The sequence below is a fragment of the Artibeus jamaicensis genome, unplaced genomic scaffold (genome assembly GCF_021234435.1).
Source record: "Artibeus jamaicensis isolate MK-2021 breed Jamaican fruit bat unplaced genomic scaffold, CSHL_Jam_final contig_64, whole genome shotgun sequence".
NCBI classification, from domain to species: domain Eukaryota; kingdom Metazoa; phylum Chordata; class Mammalia; order Chiroptera; family Phyllostomidae; genus Artibeus; species Artibeus jamaicensis.
Genome location: NW_026521911.1, coordinates 4563662 through 4584332, shown reverse-complemented (window position 1 = coordinate 4584332; position 20671 = coordinate 4563662). Strand labels below are relative to the sequence as shown.

Below are 20671 nucleotides of genomic sequence, written 5' to 3'. Positions count from 1 at the left end.
AAAAATTACCTTGAAATTTCTGAACTCTGAAAGTTACTGAGTTTTCAAAAAGAAAAAGAGAATTTGAAATTAGAATGGCACTGGGCTTCTCAAAAGCAATATTGGAAGCCAATAGCCAATGGAGCAATATCTTCAAAATTCTAGGGAAAATAACTGTAATCCTCAAGTATGTCCCCATCAAGAAAATGGGAGGGTAGAAAAAAGAAAATTTCAGTCTGCCATACAAGGTCTCAAAAACATACCCTCCATGCATTTGTACGCCAAGAAGCTACTACAGGACACAGTCTAGTAAATGAGTAAATAAATCAAGCAAGAGGAAGATCAGAACGTGGTGAAGGGGGAGATCCCAGAAGCACAGATGTGCATCCAACAAATCTAGGATGCCATCAGCATCTAGATTAGTGTGGGATGTTAGAGGGTTCGAATAACATGAAACTGACAGAAGACAGATGATTTGAACATACTGAGACAAGAATTTAGGAATAAATTGATGATTGCAAACAAAGAATAAAAAAAGCAGACAACAACTGTTCACTTAATCATATGCTTCCTTCTTCTATGAAACACCCAACTGACAACTTTGTTACTCAGGCAAAGTAAAAACTGAGTTTCTAAAGGTGAAATCATCCTGTTCTTTCTTATTTCAGATTTTTAAAATCTTTCGTATTTTAAATTTTTCCAAATAGCATCACAATAGAATAGAATGAAAGTCTTAGAAGTTACAGATCTGCTGGGTATGACATATTAAGCAAATCATTTGATATCTCTGAGCCCCATCTAGAAAAAAATTAAATAATACCTATCCCAAAGCTTTAATGTGCAGAATTAAAATACGAGATGTGAACATTCCCAGCATAATGCCAAGCACATAGTAAGCACTCAGTGAATGTTTGTTAAATCTGAATACTGACTGAAAGAGATGGAAATACAGTTGGCAGGCAGAGACTCCCTCCACCACATACCTTCTGTGTTGTTGTGTTTGTCGTCTGTGTTGATGGTTTGGTGAAGGTTATTTTCACAGGAGACATGTGGGGTGGTAAGGAGTTGGCAATGCTCTGCATGATATTGCTCATCTTAGGACTGCCACTCACAGGCACAGTGATAGTCTTTGAGACAGGAACAACGGCCTTTGGAACTTCCTTTAGAACAACAGGGGAGGAGCTAGAAGAGTTTGTTCGCCTTCGTTTTCTGGGTTTTTCATCTTCATCTGAACAGCTAACACCTGAAAGGCAATAACAATATTGCTGTATTTATACCAATCTAACATTGCATTTATACTTTATTTTTAAATCTTTGTGTTATCAAATCATCCCTGGTATGTCCCTTTGCCTCATGTCCAATCAGATAGTAAGTCCTATCAGTTCTCCCTCAGAGAAGTTGGCTCCGAATGTCTTCCCTCCATTTTATTTAACCCTGTGGCCATGTCAAGACCTTCTTATCCCCTGCCTATATTTTAGTAACAACCTCCTAAAATGTTTTCATGCTTTTAATTGCTACTTCTTTTCCACCCTCCAACCTACTATTGGTTATAAATCTCACATCTAATTCATGCAAATGCCCTGCTTCAAATTCTTGAACAGTTTTAATCTCCTTATAAGATGAGGCACAAAATCATTATTGTATCATTCAAAGTCCCATTTCTTTATAAGAAGACAGTACCCTGTTCCACTCAAACCTGTGTCTCTCTGTAATTCTGGCACACTGAACTGCTCACCATTCCCCAAAGCCTTACCATATTCTATCCATCTGAAGTCTACATACTACTGACCTTTGGGGAATACCACCTCGCACCGATGACCACCTTGCCACTCTGCAATCACCGTCCTGCAAGCCATCTCCTCAGTGAATCCACCTCTCCTCTGAGCCCATAAAGCACTTTGTACATTCTCTTCTGTATCACTTGTCTCATGGCAATGTAACTGTCAGTCTGCGTATCTCCCATAAATAATGGGCTCCCAGAGGGCAATGACTAAGTCTCATTGGTTGATTTCCTTGGTATAGTGTCTTGCACGTATAAAGTTAGGTGAATGAATGATTATATCCCAAACTAATGTTGCCTGTGTGGCTTCTAAGAATAAAGCAATAAACTTCCTGTTAGTTCAAACTACGTATTACATAAAATGGTTTCTTCGTGTTTGAAATTCACTCTTAAGGTTTTACGAAATGATTAAAAAGTAGATCTCTAAAGTTATTTTAAAAGATCATCTTGGCTAAATCCACAGAAAACAGACATAAACTTAATAATCCCAAATTTTTAGTTTTTTCTTTATGTACTGAAACCTCAACTGGTTTTGTAGAATTCTTTTAAAAAGCAAGTGAGAAACATAAAACCTTGCAACATACACAGAAAATCTCTAGAGCAGACATTTAAAAAATATACAGCATGACTCATGAAAGTGGTAATAAAATACAACTCCTTATATGTTCAACTTTTAGACTTTAATTTAAACACAGTTGACAATGACCGAAAATCACTCTTGTCTAAAATGGCAAACTCCACCTCTAAAAGTTAACAAAAAAAAAAAATCAAGTTTATAACGATATTGAGAAAAATTAAAAGCAAATATTAATGATCTCTGGTTGATATCAAAAGCAGAAAAACAGACAAAGACATTAAAAACAAAAAAATTGAACTGGACATCAAACTGCTTTACAAGGTAGAATCAAGGGGTTTAAAAATTGCAAATAAACTTCAAAAAATTAATCAATAAGAAATATAAAAGATGGATTCTCCAGAACGCTTCACTGAATTTAAGATGTTACATAGTTTTTAAAAATACTACAAAGATGCCCTAGCTGGTGTAGCTCAGTGGATTGAGCGCGGGCCTACGAACCAAAGGATTGTGGTTCGATTCCCAGTCAGGGCACATGCCTGGGTTACAGGCCAGTTCTCAGCGGGGGACATATGAGAGGTCAACCATACATGGATATTTCTCTCCCTCTGTCCTTCCCTTCCCCTCTAAAGATAAATAAATAAAATCTAAAATAAGATAAAATACTACAAAGATTACAATTATGGGAGTAAACACCGAATAAATAAAATAAGCTTACTCCTTCATTTCTACTTATATTTCTATTAGAGGACAATCAAAACAAGCAAATACTTGAAAGACAGCACTGTTCAAGGAGGACTGCTGCCCACAGAACAAAAAAGAAGTAATATTCTCAACCCCCATTAACAGATTAAAAAGCAATATAAACCTAGTCACATATAAAGAAAAAAATTCTTTAGAACCTTCAAAAACTAACCACTGCTAATAGCCAGTGGATCAATAATTTAATGCAGGAAGGCAAATCTAATCAGAGCCTACTGTGTACCATTTAGCCAAGAAGGCCCTAATAACACTGAGAAAATCACTTACTTTTGACATAAACAGTACTTCCACTTGGCAAGACAACTACATTGGAGGCAGGACTGGCAGGTCTTGGAGACTTAACCGTTGCTATGCTGCCACTTGGAACAGGGGTAGAGGTCGGGGTTGACGTGGTACTTGTGTAGGAATAGCAAACCACTACTGAAGGAATGATAAAAGTTTGCTTGTTAACTTTCACCAAAACTGTCCACTCATACAGAAAAATTAGTTTTTACTGCAGGCCAATTTTAACATTTTCAAATGATCAGAAGTTAGAGGCCAGTGCTAGGTATTAGGTCTATAAGTTAAAAGACATTAATATCCTTTCCTGAAAATTATCACTTAACTGGGTTTTTCACAAGTATTTAACATCTTTCTACAGGTGACACTGCTAATGGAGAAGAGCACAGTTACAAAGAAATCAAGTCTAAGACTATACTGAGGAAAATGAAACTCCTTTTTCATTCATGGTAGGAGTTAAACAGTACTTGTATTCCCTTTTCATATTAATAGCAGCACCACTGATGGGGTGATGGATAATTTCTTTCCTAATCACAGCAATTTCCAACTTGGCTATGGGGGGAGGAACCAAGGCAAGGTTCCAGTATTATAAACCAACTCACTAGTCACTTGCCATCCAAGCAGGGCAACAATAACTCAACTAAAGTAATGACAACATCATACTTCAGTATCTTGAATAACAACAAGCAAAAATAGCTCTAAGGTACCATTTTCTGAGCACCATGCACTATGCTAAATCTTATCATATATTATTACAAATTGTCACAACACCACACCCACATTTTAAGGGTGAGGAGCCCAAGGTTCATAGAAGTTAAAAAATTCGCTGGAGGTCACACATAGCTAGGAAATGGCAAAACTAGGATTCAACTATTGGAAATCCTGTATTCTTTCCATTCCACTAGAGAGTTGGTAGATAGAAAAGGTTAAGTGGGAAGAAAAGACACCTCTCCTACAACAGACAAAGCAGAAACTCAATGGAAGTCAAGTTTGCACACTGGCACACTGGTAACTGTCTCTCTCTGAATATAGCTTTCTTCAGCTTAAAAAGAGAGCCTGGCATGCATGAAAAGCATGTTTCACTTTGCTCCACAGCCCACTGCTAGTCCAGAAAAGACAATTCCCTAAAGTCGGCTGACAACTACATTATCTTCAGGGTGATTTTCATGCAACACCAAAGTAAGCTACCAAAGTCAATCCAAATGTGTCCTCTCAAATTTAATATTACGCTCAGTGACCTCAGGAGAACTCACAGATTTTTAAACTATGTGTAAATCACTAGATTAAATAACAATAAGAAAGCTTTCTCCATCTGCCAGGTAATCCCTATTCCATTTGGCACTTTGACTAGAAGAGAGAAGCAGCATATACTATCGATTCCAGAAAACAAAAAGAACTTTATATTCTGGAGTGTAAGTTCAGCATCTCTCCCCAGCAGCTAAATGAATGGCTTCTACCACCTTATTTATTTTCCATGTCACCCATTAAGACCTTTTACTCACTCCTAACAAAATACACTGATACCAAAAATTCATTCCAAATTTTTTTGCAATTTTGTGATTGATTAAAATTCACACTTTGAACGAAAGGGAGACTTAATTCTGGCTGATACTAAACCTTAGCAGTTTCTAGTTTCAGAATAGGAACTGCTCACTGTTTTCCAACCTTTAAACACTGGGATAAAAACAGATGAAAAAAAATAAGACAACTTTTCTTGAAGAATCTAAGGAAAGTCATCTCTATTCACAAATGTTTTTCTACTCACCTTCCTTGCTTCCTGTCTCTGCAGGCACTGGGAGAGACGCGTTGTGCTGGATGGCCGCATTGGCCACAGCGTTAGCTGTCACAGTGAAGGCAGTTTGGGGAACCAGCCGAGGCATCAGTGGTACCAAACGACGACCTTCAATGGACCATTCTGAAGAGCTATTAGGTCCAGACATACTGAACAAAAAAGAAAATGCTGCTACAAGGGTTCTCAATCACCAAAAGAAGAATCAAATATGTTTTCTCAAACAAATACAACTTTTTAAACTTATAAAGTACCCTAGGTGAGTAAAAGAGAGTTCATTTTAAGCAAGCAAGATCAAAATTGTGAGTAATAATCAGATTTCAAGGAATTTCACATATACTTAGCTTCTCACATATTTTTATTCTATAATCTGAATCTTACAATGAACATAATTGAAACTAAAAATATTTTTCCTATGCCTTCTAAATAAATATCAATATTATTTTTATTAGCTTAAATTCAGTGGTGCTAATAAAAACCAGCATTTCTACTAACTTTTAAAATCTGTAGTTAAACTAGAAAGGTAAAAAGTACTCATAATTTTTAAAATCAAATTTTCCCTAATAATTAAGAATGGAATTCAGTGAACCTTTACAAAATTATCTGACTGCCTGCATGGCCAGAGATTCTAAGGCTTTCAAAGATGAACAACTGAGGCAGTAAACGAGGGAACTGGGAGGGATAGAAGAGAACTGAATGTATCACTGCACATTTCCCTGGCAATGTGTTATATTATTATCCTTACTTAAAACAGACTAGATCTAAGGATGCTGGAAGAAATCTGCAACTACTTTAATTTTATTTACTTATACCAGTCTTCACTCTAAATATTTGAGGTTGCTGAACTCTACCTTAAGCAGATACTACTCTCAGTTTCTCTAAACTTTCTGAGCAAATTTTATCCCAGGAATGCAAAAAGAGGTTAAAATATGAAAAGATAGTTGCATCACTTCTGTTACTTGGTTCCGTGAAAGGCAACTGTGTCATTTCTCCTGACTAATGTTTAAGGTTGAGGTTGAAAAAGTTACTCAGAATCAACCAACCTCTTCACTAAAAGTATTTCTGTAGCTTTTTCAAAACCAAAGATTTTACAACTGCAACCTAGAGTTTAGGATGCTCTATGTCCACTGATCCTTCCAATTTAGAGTACATAAAAACCCTTAATTAAGGCGTAGGGGAATGATAATAATAATGATGGTAATAATGATAGCTAACATCAATTAAGCATTTACTACATGTCAGGCATTGTTCTAAACATTTTACATGTATCATTAACTCATGTAATTCTCTCAAAAATCCTATGAAATCACTTATCTTCATTTTACAGATGGGGAAACTGAGAGTTTAACTTGCCTAAGGTCACACAGCTACTAAATGTCTCCTTCAATAAATATATATCATGCTACTGAAACTATTCACCACATTGTAAGTAGAGTATTAAAATGTTCAAATGTGTTTTGTGTCTAACTTTAGTCTTTGATTTACCCTAATTGGGCACTGCTACCTAATTACTACCAACTTTCACTGAATGGAACAAATAAATTACTTGAGAATAATTTACAAATAAACAGCTTGAGAAGGATTTACTTTCACTTCAGAAAGGAATTTCTAGGAGTTGAAGAATTCAACTGGGTTACTGTGAGAAACCTGCAAATTCCCCCATGACTTAACCTTGGGTAGGTTAGCCCTACCTAAGGTAAGACAAAACAGGAGTTCCTAAGACCCCAACAACTCTCACATATTTGTTACATTATTTCCAAGGCGGTTCTAGTTCTGAAAGAGAGTGGTAGAAACAAGAGGCACAGAAAACAGCTACAGCTAATCGTCAAAGGAAAAAATTCTAAAAGCTATTCAGCATTTTCTTGGCTAACTCCTACTTTGCTATCATTTTATTAGAATATCACTAATAAATATGTTTGGTGAGAGTTTACCACACAAAGTGGTATCTACACTTACCTGGTTCATTGTTTAAATGGTGGCAGAAATTATGGAAGATTAATAATTTGAAACAAATATATGCTATTGAAAAGACAAAATTTGCAGAGCAAAAGACACAACTGCAACTTTTAATCTATAAATCTTCCAAATATCAACTTATGCAAACATGCTCAAACTTGAAGTGATAAAAAATTAAACATCATGTTAAATTTAGATAAAAAATTCCTATCTGCTTAGTAATGAGGGTGTCAATATGCATTAGCTGTACTAATCAACTAAACTAAATTTTAGGAGTTTTCAGCATCTGGCTCCAGGGCTTCCCTGGCACACCTAAGTTACACTAAAATGGAAACCCAGCTCCAGCCCCTGTTCTAAAATCTAACACGACATCCTTTGGTGTGCAGGGCATCAGCAAGAAATCCTCATCTTCACGTAGAAAATCACACGGTGCCCTATGATGCTGGGCTCCCGAAGGTGTTAAGAGACAAAAATTCCAGGTTGTCACTTTCTGTGAATTCTAGAGACGATGCTGGCAAAAGTGGCCTAATTAAAAACTCTGAAAGCCCCTTGACATTCCATGCTTTAATACTATAATATTCTGACATGTTTCAAAACTGAATTAAACGTAATGTACGGTCTGGTGCAAAATAACTAACAAGTGTTATACTTCAAGTCACAGGCAAGGTTTTGTTTTTGGGTTTTTTTTATTCCACACATCCCTCGCCTTTTGTTTCTACCTCCTTTGTGCTCAATCGTCTCAGCTTTCTCTTCACCTTTCAACCACATTCCTAGGGCCTAAGCTGATGTTTTGAGTGGGGGAGGGGAGGAAAGGGAGAGGAGAAGGGGAATGCAGTCAGTTCAGATGCATTCCTCCTTGGCTTAAGTTGCCTTTTTTCCAGGTTTGGAGTATGACCTCTCCTATAGATATTCTTCGAAACTAGGCTCTGTTGCTATCTCTGAGGGAAAGGCAGAAGAGACGGAGAGAATGAGGGATCTATGACTTCCTCGCAATTCCCACTCACTGACCTTTGGGCTCAACAAGTAAATGTGACAGCTGGTCAAATTAAAACCACAATATAAAATATTAAAACAGGAATATTGAAAGACCTAAGAAGTTCTAAATTAGACACTGAGATAAACTCTTTTAAAAAATTAAATTCATGTATTAAAGAAATCAGAAAGGAGAGGGGGAAAAAAGAAACACAGGCAGATAAAAGCCAACTCTCAATTATCCATGCTAACAGATAGAGGAGGGAAAGGGAGAGGTCAAACAGACTAAAGAAACTCACATATTATCTAAAAATACTTTGGCAAATACTTGAAAATTCTTCCAACAACTTTTTCCATGACAACTAATAAATAGTAAAACAACTAATTAAAATTTTCACCTCCTCTCCCTTCCCACCCTCTGACTAGAGGTACTCCCAAGCAGCAAAATGGCTAAAGGATGGGCAGTATTAGGTGGGGAGGAGGGGAAGAGAGGAAAAGCGAGGGGCATGGTTAATTTGTAAATGGAATATGCGCCCCTGAATAATTGAGAGCTTCAATTTTGAAATAAATACAAGAAAAAGCCTGAAATAATAATAACCTATTTGCATACCTGTAACTTGGTCTTTCACCCAAATATAAGGATAAATTCATTCTTTAAAGGGGAAAAAAGGAAAAGGAGACTAAATAAATGTTATCCTTCACGAATGACACTGATGCATCAACTTACAACTAATTGCCCCACAATACTGTTTCAATGGTTTTAATTTTGTATCTAAGTGCCTCTGAATGCAAGCTATTGTTAACTACTCTACTAATCTAGCACATACATTTCCTATTACCAGTTCTAAAATTAGAATCTAGGCTCAATTATTACTTTTAGAGCATCCCAATTCAAAATTTTACAGCAAATTAAAGAAGGAACCCATTAATATTATGTTTCAATCATGCTGGCCTGACAACTAAATACTTAATGTCTCTAATGGAAAATTTCTTTCTTTTTTTTTTCTTTTTTTCTCTTTTGTAAATTTCTACAGTGCATACATATGTACCACTGAAAACTCTCAAAATTCAAATAGATAAGTCTCAAACTGCAGTTAAAGAGGAAGTACCCCATTTTATAGTTTAAGTAAAATGAGGAACAGTGAAGCACAACATGAAGCTAATGAATCTTTGAGGTCAATTATAGTTTAAATGCAATATTTATCACATTATGAAAATGCACTGAATTTTTTCCTTTAGTTTTATTGCACGTTAAGACATAAAAAGTTAAAAATATGTTATACTACAACATATTTTATGAAATATTCCTCTCGTCTCGCATTCACATTTAAAGGATAATTTCTATTTCTCTCTCGTCTTCAGGAGGCACTGTCTCCAGGCACACTCTACTAATGCTTGATCCACGCCCGCAGTCCTCCACCGCCCTCCACCCCGTCTGTCAAGAGGTTATAATGATCAAAAACAATTTGATAAGAATGCTTTATAATTTTATTTTGTTGGGTTTTAAGAATATACTGTATTCATATTTCTTAAAAGCAGAACATATTTTATAATTTTTGTGAATCTCAAAACACATGAAATATTAGTCAGTTATCAAAAAATTTATGATGCCAATGTATAAGGCAATATACATATCAAATACCATTACAAAGAACCTCTGAGGGAATGTCAAATTTGGGGAGCAGCACATCACTTTGTAATTGAACTTTGTTTCAAGTGAATCATCTGCTAAATTGTGGTGGCCTTTAGTTAGTTATATAGAGATTACATTGTAACGGGATTTGACCTGAGTATTAGAACTTGCCTAGCTAAGTGCAAAACCATAACCAATTGAATAAACAGTTAATACCATTATGGTCAGGATACCTGAGTATAGACGTATTAGTATTAGGATAAAAGACTCAGGAATTTGCTATACAATATGAAGATTGTTTCAAAACTATATTATACTGCATCATAAAAAATCAGGGGTGGTATGACTAATGGCTTACTTATGTGCAATTGTTGTTAACCGTTCATCATTTACTGCTCTCCGAACTTCAGCACGGTGGCGTTCTGTTGAGATGCTATGAAAAAAAATAGCCATTATAGAACTCTGCCAAGCAGGCAGCTCTTTTCTATACTTTTATTAATGTTTAAGTCAACATTTTGCTTGAGGGAGGGGGGGTCAAGGTTGATTTCTGAAAAGGTAAAGATGAAGCCTAACATGTATCTTCAAAAGCTTTATTAAATTAAAGTCACAGAAAAGGATTCATACCAATTCTGTATAACTACAGAGAAAATTAGCTACAAATTAGAAATCCCAGGAAGACAAATTCAGCTTGATATCAAATCATTACCTCCAAAACTCAGTAATGTTAGACCATGTTCAAGATTAGCAGAGGTTCCTGTTATTTAAACATATAGCCACTGAATGACCCCTAATCACTCAGGAGAAAGTCTTCTGAAGTACTTCTGAAGCTCAAGAGTCTATAATTTTATGTTCAATGAATATAATAAAAAAATAAAAGTGACAAAATAATGTTTCTGGTGGCTAGATGCTATGAAACTTAACACCAGTACACTACCCCTTTATTATTCCACATTTGAACTGTGTGTCTTCTGCAGTATATCATGTTACCACTATGGTAAAAATGTGCTTAAATTGACCCTGATGAAATACAGGAAGTTAATATTACTAAACAATTGAAAAAAGGCTACACCCATTCCATTCACAAATACTCAATAAAATAAATGCCACTCTTCAAATTGTAATCTTTATCTAAGCTATATCATGGATTAAAATAAAATTTAAGGGGCTAGAAAGCAGAATTTATGAGGAAGTAGAAACAACAAACAAAAAAATATAAACTGTTAAATATGAAGACAGTAAGACTGAGGATTTATCTTAATAATGTCCCTATGCTAATGTTAAATATAGGAAAAGCCTCTTCCCTACTTTCACTTTCTAAAAAGATTTTATTTATTTATCTTTAGAGGGGAAGGGAAGGAGAGAGGGAGAGAAATATCAATGTATGGTTGCCTCTCGTGGGTCCCCTGCTGGGAATTGGCCTGCAACCCAGGCATGTGCCCTGACTGGGAATCGAATTGTGATCCTCTGGTTCCCAGGCCCACGTTCAATCCACTGAGCTACACCAGCCAGATCCCTGCTTTCACTTTTTAAAAAATTTGTTTTAAATGTAGAAAGGATACTTCCATTAAAATGGAACATTTTCTGAGAAAGCTCAAGATATTAGAATGGATTAATCAAAATATCAAAGAACCCCTTTCATGATAATGTTTTAATGAATTCAAGTGCCACTCTAACGGGAAGCTGAAGGGATAAACTATCCTTAAAGCTATGACTACAAAATCACCACCTGTCTCTATAAATTAAGGCAACTTTCTAGTATCTCCTCCTTCCCCTCAGAGAATGTGACTGGCGAACCAAAGGGTTGCCCATTCAATTCCCAGTCAGGGCACATGTCTGGGCTGCAGGCCAGGTCCCCAGTAGGGAACATGTGAAAGGCAACCAAACACTGATGTTTCTCTCCCTCTTTTTCTCCCTCCCTTCCCCTCTCTCTAAAAATAAGTAAATAAAATCTTTTAAAAAATGTGACTGGGTCACTCTAGATCTTCATATCCAGTTGTTGCCAGCCCTTCTTTTCTCTACCCATGTCAAAAATGCCCCCTTTCCTAGATAACTTCCCTTAAACCCTTCCTGATTACACTACAGAATAAATGGTAACCTGCATAACTTTCTATACCAAAGCACGCAACTGGGATGGGATGTTTAAGCACCAACAACTTCAAGGCCTGTTTTCAACCAGTGTGTGAAAAGTATTGAAACTCCTGAAAATGAACATTCTAGAGTCATGTCTCACAAACTTCTGTGATAATTTACCTAAGCACTTTTGAGAGTTCTCCAAGAAGATCTTTCTTTTCCTTGGTGAGATCCCCCTGTGCCCGAAGTGCACTGATAACTCCAGCATATGCCTCCAATTCTAGAAAAAAAAATTTTATTTTATCAAGAAAGGCCTGCAATATTTCAGTACTGTGGATACATATAGTGAAACTTCCGGGCAAGAAACCTAAAAAAAAAAATCAATTAAAAATCAGTATGTAAATACTTTTTTAAATCCCTCTCAAAACCAGATTAAAATGTGGCTTTTATAATTTTATATCATTTTCTTTTTAATGCCTCAAGAAGTCATATATGTAAAATGTGTAAGCAGAACAATCTTAACAGTAAATATTTTGTCTCCCACATTACCACTCAAGAACATTTAACTCAGATGCTACCAACAACTGAAAAGAGGCTCTAAATGACATAAGGTTGACAGAAGAAGTTTTTAGCATTACTGTAAGGTACCCTCACCACAAGCCTTTAAACAATTCCTTAAGCTTGCTTAAGAATTCAGACTATATTCCACATACCTCCTGGGTAGGTGAGAGGACTGAGTACAGCGCAACTGACAAAACTACTGAAGCCCTGGCTAGGTGGCCCAGTTGCTTGGAGAGTTCATTGTCCCCATACACCAAACGGTTGCAGGTTTGATCTCTGTCAAGGCAAATACCTAGGATTCGGGTTCAATCCTCAGTCAGGGTATATACAGGAGGCACCCAATCAATGTTTCTCTCTCACATCAACGGCTGTCTGTCTGATCCTCTCTCTCTCTCTCCCCACTCCTTTCTAAAATCAATAAACATGAGTGAGGATTTTTTAAAAAGAAAGAAAAACTACTGGAACAAATTCTGGGTCCAGTACTGCCATTTACTAGTTGTGTGACCTTGAGCAAGTCCTTTCTCATCTCTGAGTCAGTTTTTTTGTCTAGAAGAGACTTTAAAGGTACTTCCCAGAGTTACAATCTTCTATGAAAACCACCATCAAGCCCTGCCCAGTATGGATCAGTGGATTGAGCACCAGCCTGTGAACCAAAGGGTTACAGGTTCATTTCCCAGTCAGGGCACATGCCTGGGCTGTGGGTCAGGTCCCCAGTTGGGGACATGCAAGAGGCAACCACACACTGATGTTTCTCTCCCTCTCTTTCTCCTACCCTTCCCCCTCTCTCTTAAAATAATAAATAAAATTTAAGAAATAATTAAGGCAGATTAGGGAACATGAATTACTCTTACAGCAACCAGGGCTTAATATACTGAACCTTAATGCCAGATAGTTTCACTTCACAATCTTTGCACAGCAATAGCCACCATGAAATGAGACTGTTAATCCCTAACACAGGTTAAAATACAAAACCAGAAAGTCCTCAAAGGCTCCCAATGAACCATGCCTGCCTTCCAGTGCACTCCTTGTGTACTACCTTTGTATATGGTCCCCTTCCACGCTGATCTGGCACGTGACTTGCTTTCATCCATGAAACATCAGTATATACATGATGCAAACAGATAAGCACTTGCACACAGGGCATGGCTCCCTTGGAACCCTGAAATCACCAAGCCATGTAAAATCCCAGAATGGCCGCATGGAGAGAGAGGTACAGCCATCTCAGCAGAGCCCAGCCAGTCAGCTAAGCTACCAAATGAATACAGCCAAATGAGAGAATTCAGGCAAGACCAGTAACCCACATAATCTTGAGAAATTGTAAAATAGTGGTTGTTTTAATTTATTAATACTGTGGGGCAGGCATAGCTGAGTTAAACAAAATGATGGAAAGTAAGTGTCCAACCTACAGTTATCTTCTTACTAAATTCAAGTTGCTACCAGAATTTGCCATAGTCAATGCCTGGACACACAACAGACACGCAATGTTAGCCAGATGATGAAAGTGGGGATACCTGTATCCTAAGCACTACATGAATAATCAACTAATAGTCTCATTCAGGCCATACTATTCATCATTCCATTAAAAAAAAAAAAAAAAAAGCCTTATCTCTGGTCCAACTGAATTATCCCAGATGTAAACTTCCCGCATGTCCAATCTGTGCTGGATACCAGGGTGATGTTTCACAAGGTCTCTCTGGAAGGACAAAGCTCTGATGCTCTGGAGGAGTGAAGGAGACACTTAACTCCAGAAAACATATTTTAGCTATTATCAGGACCCAAGCAGAGTTCAGAAAGACTCTGGGGATAACAAACTAAGAAACTGCTATATTCTAATGTTTATGCCCCATTTATGAAATATTTTATTCAACAAATCAGTACTGAGTCCTATTATATACCAAATAGTATGCTAAATATTGCCCTCAAGGAGTTAATCCTAGAATAAAGCTACAGTGAAACAAGTCATCAGAAAATTATAATACAGTTTATAATACAATGGTAAAGGCAGAGGAGAAACACATCATCTAGTCTGGAAGCATAAGCTTTAATCAGAAAGAAAACTGTGCTCCAGGAAGGCAGACCAGGGGAAGAAAAGGCAAATGTGCAAAAGGGACAGAGAATAAGAGAGCAGACAATATTTCATACAGACATCAAACTTCTAGTGACTATTTTGAGAGTTTCATACTACAAGAAGTAAAAACACCTCTGTATTTGGACAGTCACTAATTCAAACCAAATTCCTAGTTGAACATGGTACTACCATATACCATGGAGAATATTCATATAAACAAAACAAAGTCCCTATCCTCAGGTGATTAAAATCTAAAAAGGGACACATAGAGAGGAATAGAGAAAGATTAAAATAGAAAAGTAGTTTGGTGCCAGACTAAGAAAAGCCTCTTATTCCAGTCTAAAAAGTTTTTATTTGACAGGATTCGGTCATTGAATGTGGAAGGAATGGCACAAAGAAAGGAATCAGGTTTTGCAGTTTACGAAATATTTAGGAGAATGTCAGTATCATAGGAAATGGAGAGGTCAGAAAGAGGAAAGTGGTTTAAAGAAAAAGAAAAAGAAGTTGACTTTTTGCCTTTGAAATTTATGGTGATAGTAACACTATTTCAAAATAAGTGAAATTAACTTCGTTAGAAATGTGACAAAGATTTTTGACATCTCAAGTCTCATTCCAAGTTTAACTAAAAAGTCATGCACAAAAGTAAGAGGTGGCAACCTTACACAATACTGAGACTCAGAACAGTTCTCGTAACTACAAAAGCCAAGGTACTTCCTTTCTCCAGAAATTCACTCATTGTAAAGACCTGTAATAGCTTCCCAACCTCCTTCACATTTGATTTCTATTTTGACGGGTATCCTCAGATCCTACCAAATATCAATTTCTGATAATTTTGGTGCTATTCTATTGTAATGTGAATTCTAATGACACATAAGTATAATGAAATAATAAACACATACAAACACCACAGAAAATATAAGATTTACTGAATCATTTTTATAAAGCCCTCAACCCATTCCATTTAAACACATCAGCCATTTAATTATACTATAGTCCATAAAACCCCCTGTTAGAGTTGTAGCTCAAGAATCCTCATTTTAAGCAGGGGGTGGGGGAGGGAACAGGAAAGGCAGCATAAAAAAAAAAGAAGCATTTAACTCTCACTGGTATGTTCAGTAGATCATAAAAAACATTCTCTATCCTAGCTTCTCTATGTTTAAGTAAAATCTATATGTTTAGCATCTTACCTTCCAATGATTTATAACTATTTTTAAAAGGACAAAGTTAATTCTCAAAATATTTGAAGCCAATTCTTAAATACAGTACCTTCTCTAAACTCCGAACCTGGAGCTAGCGTTTGAAGGAAAGGTTCCATTATTATGATAATTGGCCAATGGGTGGAGAGGAAGTCTCTGCAAATCACCGTCAAGTGATTCCCACATAAAGGGCCGTGGTAGATGACACTGCCCAGTAGGAAGGCTGTTTTCTTTTGTGTAGAGCGGCTCTCTGGTAGCATTACTCTCGCACAGCTCTTACTAAAATTAAGGAGTAATTTACACTTAAAGGTTACCATTTTTATATTTAAACACAGTGTCTTGATTCAGGCCCCAAAAGCCCAGAAACTTTAATCAATCTGCTATAGTTGTGATCCGTTCCTCTGTAATTATTTCAGCTATGAAATAAATATAAGCCCAACTGTGTAGTTTATAGCTAGCAAGTTAAAGCAGATGAATGTAAGTGAATAGAAAACCATCTCAAATTGGTACTAGACTTTGGATATAAGGTTAAAGAAAAGATAAAGGAATGATTGACCAAAAATTTTAAAAATTCTCTAGCTGTGCTAAAATACAATGCTAAGTAGTAGTTCAAAATAGAGAAATTCTCACAGTGGCCTGAGGGGAAATAAAACAGCCAAAGTTACTAGCAGGTAGGGCCAGAGCAACTATGACCAGATTCATACATAGGAATTCCTAACAAACATTTCTTTTGAAGAAAAAATTCATCTGAAAAAAATAATGTCTGAAAGCAACCACTTTAAAATACTATACTCTCAGATGTCAGGCTCTGTGATATGCCCTTTTTATATATGGTTAATCCACATAACAAGTGTATGTAGCAGATATTGTTATCCTTCCTTTACAAAACGTTAATAGATTTTGGAAGACTAAATAACTTGTCCTTGATCATGTGGGTCATCAGTAACAGAATCAAGACCCAGGGGTCAGTCTGAATTCAAGGCCTACATTTTCCCCTTCAAAATCATAGATATCTAAATAATTCATGTCTATTGCTAAATATTTTCAAGTATTTTTCCATTTCCTGAGCCTAAGACTATGGTGGTAAACAAGACAGACAACATCTTTCTTGGACCTTACAGGCTAAAGCAGCATTTCTCAACCAAGGATCCTCATTTTGAAGCAGAGAATATAGAAAATGATTTGAGTAACTCTTTTTCTCACTTTTCCCATAACAAATACCATTCTAGTTGCATAAGAAGTTAGTTCATTACATACTTACAAATGACAATATGTAATTGACACATACATTCATATTCCCAGGGAATATGACAGGAATCATATTCCTTGGGTTGAAATCCTGACTCCAGGACTTACTATCATTATTACCTTGAATTCTAAAGTTCAGTTTTGTCTTCTGTAAAATGAGGACAAAAAACCCCCCCAAAACCCTACCTTTTTGGTTTGAGGATTAAATGAGAATGTAAAGAACTCAGAATAGCCCAGTACCCCTCAAGAACTCTTAGTTGCTGTGATTATTATGATTCATGTACCTATCAAAGCAGTATGATAGGCATTGGGGAAATAACAATGAGTAAGACAGTAACTGTACCTCTATAAAGCATTTCCAATGCAACAAAGGATATGTCATCCATGCAAACAGCCATTATCCAAACAAAAACAGAAAAGTATCATAGAGCTATAAAACATCAAAAATGAAAAGCATACCCAATTTTCGAAGAATCCTTTTGCATTCATCCCTGCTGAGATCCAAAAGGGTTGGCCACACAACAGGCATTGTTGCTTCTTTTTGGTAGCCCCAAAGAGCTTGTCTTCTCTATCAAAACAAAAAATCAAATTACTAAAGTACATTCAAAAGGCCACTCCCCTGGAGAAACAAAGGCTAAGAAGTAAAACCAATAAGAATATCTCACAATCCTACTTCACCACACTTGTCCAACTCCTCACAAATGAAAACTAGACCACCATTTGGGAGCTCACCATTCCAGTCTATGACGGTGGAAAAGGCACCTCTGACAGTGCGGTCAGACCCCTCTAAATTCTAGTTTCAGGTTTCAACTTACCGGTTGTGTGATCCTAGGAAAATTGATATATATCTGAGCATACGGTTTCTCATCTTTAAAACAGAGGTGTATCATCACCCAGTTTGTTATGAAGATTAGAGAACAGTCTCTGCGAAGTTCTTATCCCCATGGCTGGTACACTTTTGAATAAACAGACACTACTACCTCTGTAGCCCTGGGGAAGTCACTTGACTTCTGCTGGCTCTTTCAACTTATGAGTTACATGAGATAAAATATGTAAAGATCCTAACACGATAACTGGGTTACCAGACCTTAATGGAGAACTTTCTCTTCAATCATAACAAAGATGAATATACACCCACAGTTTTTAAACAACCATTTACCAAAAGTTTAGATGCCAGGAACTTACTTGGTAATGGAATTCCCTAATCTGGAGGATAAAAAGACTACAGAGCTGGGCACTCCACACCACCTGCTTAGCACACAGCAGATCCGCTGTAAATATTTGTCATATAGATAAATGAATGACTGAGAAGAGTAAATGGATGAATGAGTGAAACGAAGGAACGAGCTCACTCTCTGGTCTAGGAGTCAGACGCCTAAGCAATGAATTACTATATCCTGTTCCAGTCACTGGGGCTGCTAACTTCCAACTCCTCACCCAGAGTTGAGTCCCCATCCCCCTACTTCCCAGTCCTCTCAGCTAAGAACCAACGCGGAGCAAGGAGAAGTGGACAGCGCGCCCTAGCCGGCAGAATGACATAAAGAAAAGGGGTGGGGAGGAGGAACAAGGGGCAGAGCCAAAGGAATCCGCTCCCTCCACAACCCAGTCCCCGCCTCCCGACAGGATCTCGGAGGCGGCCAGCGACCGCCGGAATCAAGCACCACGTAACAGCATCCCGACGAGTCCCTACCAGCGGACCCCACCACATCGCACTGGAAACCTGGGCAGCAGTCACTGCAGCCTGATCCCGGAACCGAGATTTGTATAATCCTTCCCCTACTCAAGTGTCAAGGAGACAAGCCCGCCCCGCCCCCTCCCCAAACACGCACTCTCGCAGCACCGCAAGAGCAGCCAGCCCACCCTCCTCACCGCAGCCACTCGCCCCCGACCCTGATGTCAAGCTCTCAGCCCAAGCCGGTCGGACCAGTAGCGGGTGTCAAAGGGCCCCGGCCAACATGAGCGCTTCGCTCCCTCCTCTGCGGAGAGGACATCGAGGAGAGTAGACTCGTGGACAGCAGGCAGACGACCGAGACGCACCGGGAAGGTCCCTGAGCTGGACCCCCGAGATCCCAGCATGAGGCCTGCCAGAGTCCCCCTCAACCCACCTCGGGAGCCCAACGATCCCGTTAGGAGACAACGGAGGATGAAGCTGGACGCCCCGAGCGAGACTCTGAATGCTTGGCCCAGCGCTCCTCCAGCCTGGCTAATCTGCCAGCTCTCCCCAGCACCCGGTCTCAGAATCACCCACCTGCCCGGCCTTTCGGGGCTCATCTAAAAGGCTCCTTCGCCAAGACTAAGGGACACCAGGAATTGGGTTTGTTTGCGGTGCCTCAGAAGGGGCAAGATGGCGACAGGTATCAGGGCGCAGGCGCAGGCGCGCGCTGCCAATCGGGAATGGTAGTTCGCTTTCCCGCCTTTGGGAGAACAGCAGAAGGCCTCCATTCTCCCTGACCCTCTTAGTCCTCCGCGTTTTGAAAGGTAACGGGAGACATCGCGAGGTGTACTGGGAGTTGTGGTCCGAGCCCAAACTCGCGCTGTCGCACGCGCAAGGAAGATTGGGATTGTAGTTTTCTCGACCTCTCCTCAACCGGCTTCTCAATGGCTTCGCGCGCCTCGCCTCTGGCCGCCGTCTCCCAACCAATTAGCTGCGCTCTCTGCTACGTGTGGCGTCATACGAAGCGGTCAAAATGGCGTTCCTAGCTGGAGTTGATGTTTTACCGCGACCTTTATTCTAAGCGAGGTTAGAGACGTAAGAAAATCAGCCTGGTCCCCGAAGCGACGTGGAGGATTAGGATCGTATTCATCAGAGTGTAGAGAGCAGTTATCAGCGGATCCCGCCCCCCTCCCCCCAGACGCGATTCGGGGAGAGAGAATCTGCGCTACGAGAACTGATGGAGTAGCCATCGCAGTTGGCCTGTACCTGATGTGAGGGTTGCGAAGTTGGGGAACCCGAGCGTCCTTGACTTCGGGTTTCTCCACGAGTGAAGTGGGAATGATAGCGATATCTCGTGCTGTATCTGTTAAAGTCAAGAAGGAAAAGGGTTATTTGAGGCCCTATCACGTGGTAGGTTTACCATTTAGCCTTTGTTCTTAATCACAGGTATTTTCCCAGTTTTACAGATACGGAAAGGGACCCAATAAATAGTTACTCACGGCCATAAAAAATCGAAGGAGTGCCTGGTGTTGAAGATTTCATCAAATTTTGTGATTGCCCTCTTAAATTTTGTACTTGCGGAAACATTTGGTAAAAGTGGTTTTTGATATGTCTTCTGATATTAACAAAGTTTTCTTGAAAAAAAAATGTAGACAATACGACCCTTTGGAGCCCTGACTGGTGTGACTCAGTGGGTTGGGTGTCATCCTGGAAAGCGGAGGTGTTGCTGGTTGGATTCCAGGCCAGGGCCTAGGCCTGGGCTGCTGGGCGGGTCCCGGTTTGGGGTTGTGAGAGAGGCGACCCATCAGTGTTTTCCTCATTCTGTCTCTCTCTCTCTCCCTCCTTTCCTCTCTCTGTAACAATAAATAAAATCTTAAATATGTATATATTGCCCCATGGAGATGTTGTAATGCACAATGTGGAAGAATCACGTATACATTGTGGACCACTATACAAACACGTGAAACTGTTCATGATCTTGAATGGTGCTGTAGATCAGAAAATAAATAACAATATTTAAGTTTCCTACTATTCACCCATTACCTAAAAATACTCTCTGAGGTCCAGAAAAATGGTTATTGTTGAAACCCAAGCCTCCCCCTTCAGAAAGTCATGAAATGGGGCAAATAATTGCCAGCTCTTCCTCCTTG

General features: G+C 38.6%; 1 protein-coding gene across 10 annotated transcripts in view; it reads right to left on the bottom strand.

Moving 5' to 3' along the window:
- EMSY (EMSY transcriptional repressor, BRCA2 interacting) overlaps positions 1-19404 on the bottom strand; it is an 82939-nt gene extending 63535 nt beyond the window's left edge. For 3 of the 10 annotated variants that reach the window (XM_037131538.2, XM_037131548.2, XM_037131545.2), the window contains exons 1-8: positions 19116-19404; positions 17327-17435; positions 11975-12074; positions 10083-10157; positions 8702-8743; positions 5140-5315; positions 3363-3515; positions 963-1222 (exon numbers count right to left, since the gene is read on the bottom strand). In XM_037131538.2, the coding sequence (XP_036987433.1) occupies positions 963-1222; positions 3363-3515; positions 5140-5315; positions 8702-8743; positions 10083-10157; positions 11975-12074; positions 17327-17396 (876 nt within the window). In that variant the 5' untranslated portion in view covers positions 17397-17435; positions 19116-19404. Of the gene's footprint in view, positions 1-962; positions 1223-3362; positions 3516-5139; positions 5316-8701; positions 8744-10082; positions 10158-11974; positions 12075-17326; positions 17436-18972 lie in introns of all 10 variants that reach the window. The other 7 variants (XM_037131544.2, XM_037131546.2, XM_037131539.2 and 4 more) reach the window with 6 other exon arrangements.
- Between the last annotated feature and the right edge of the window lie 1267 nt (positions 19405-20671).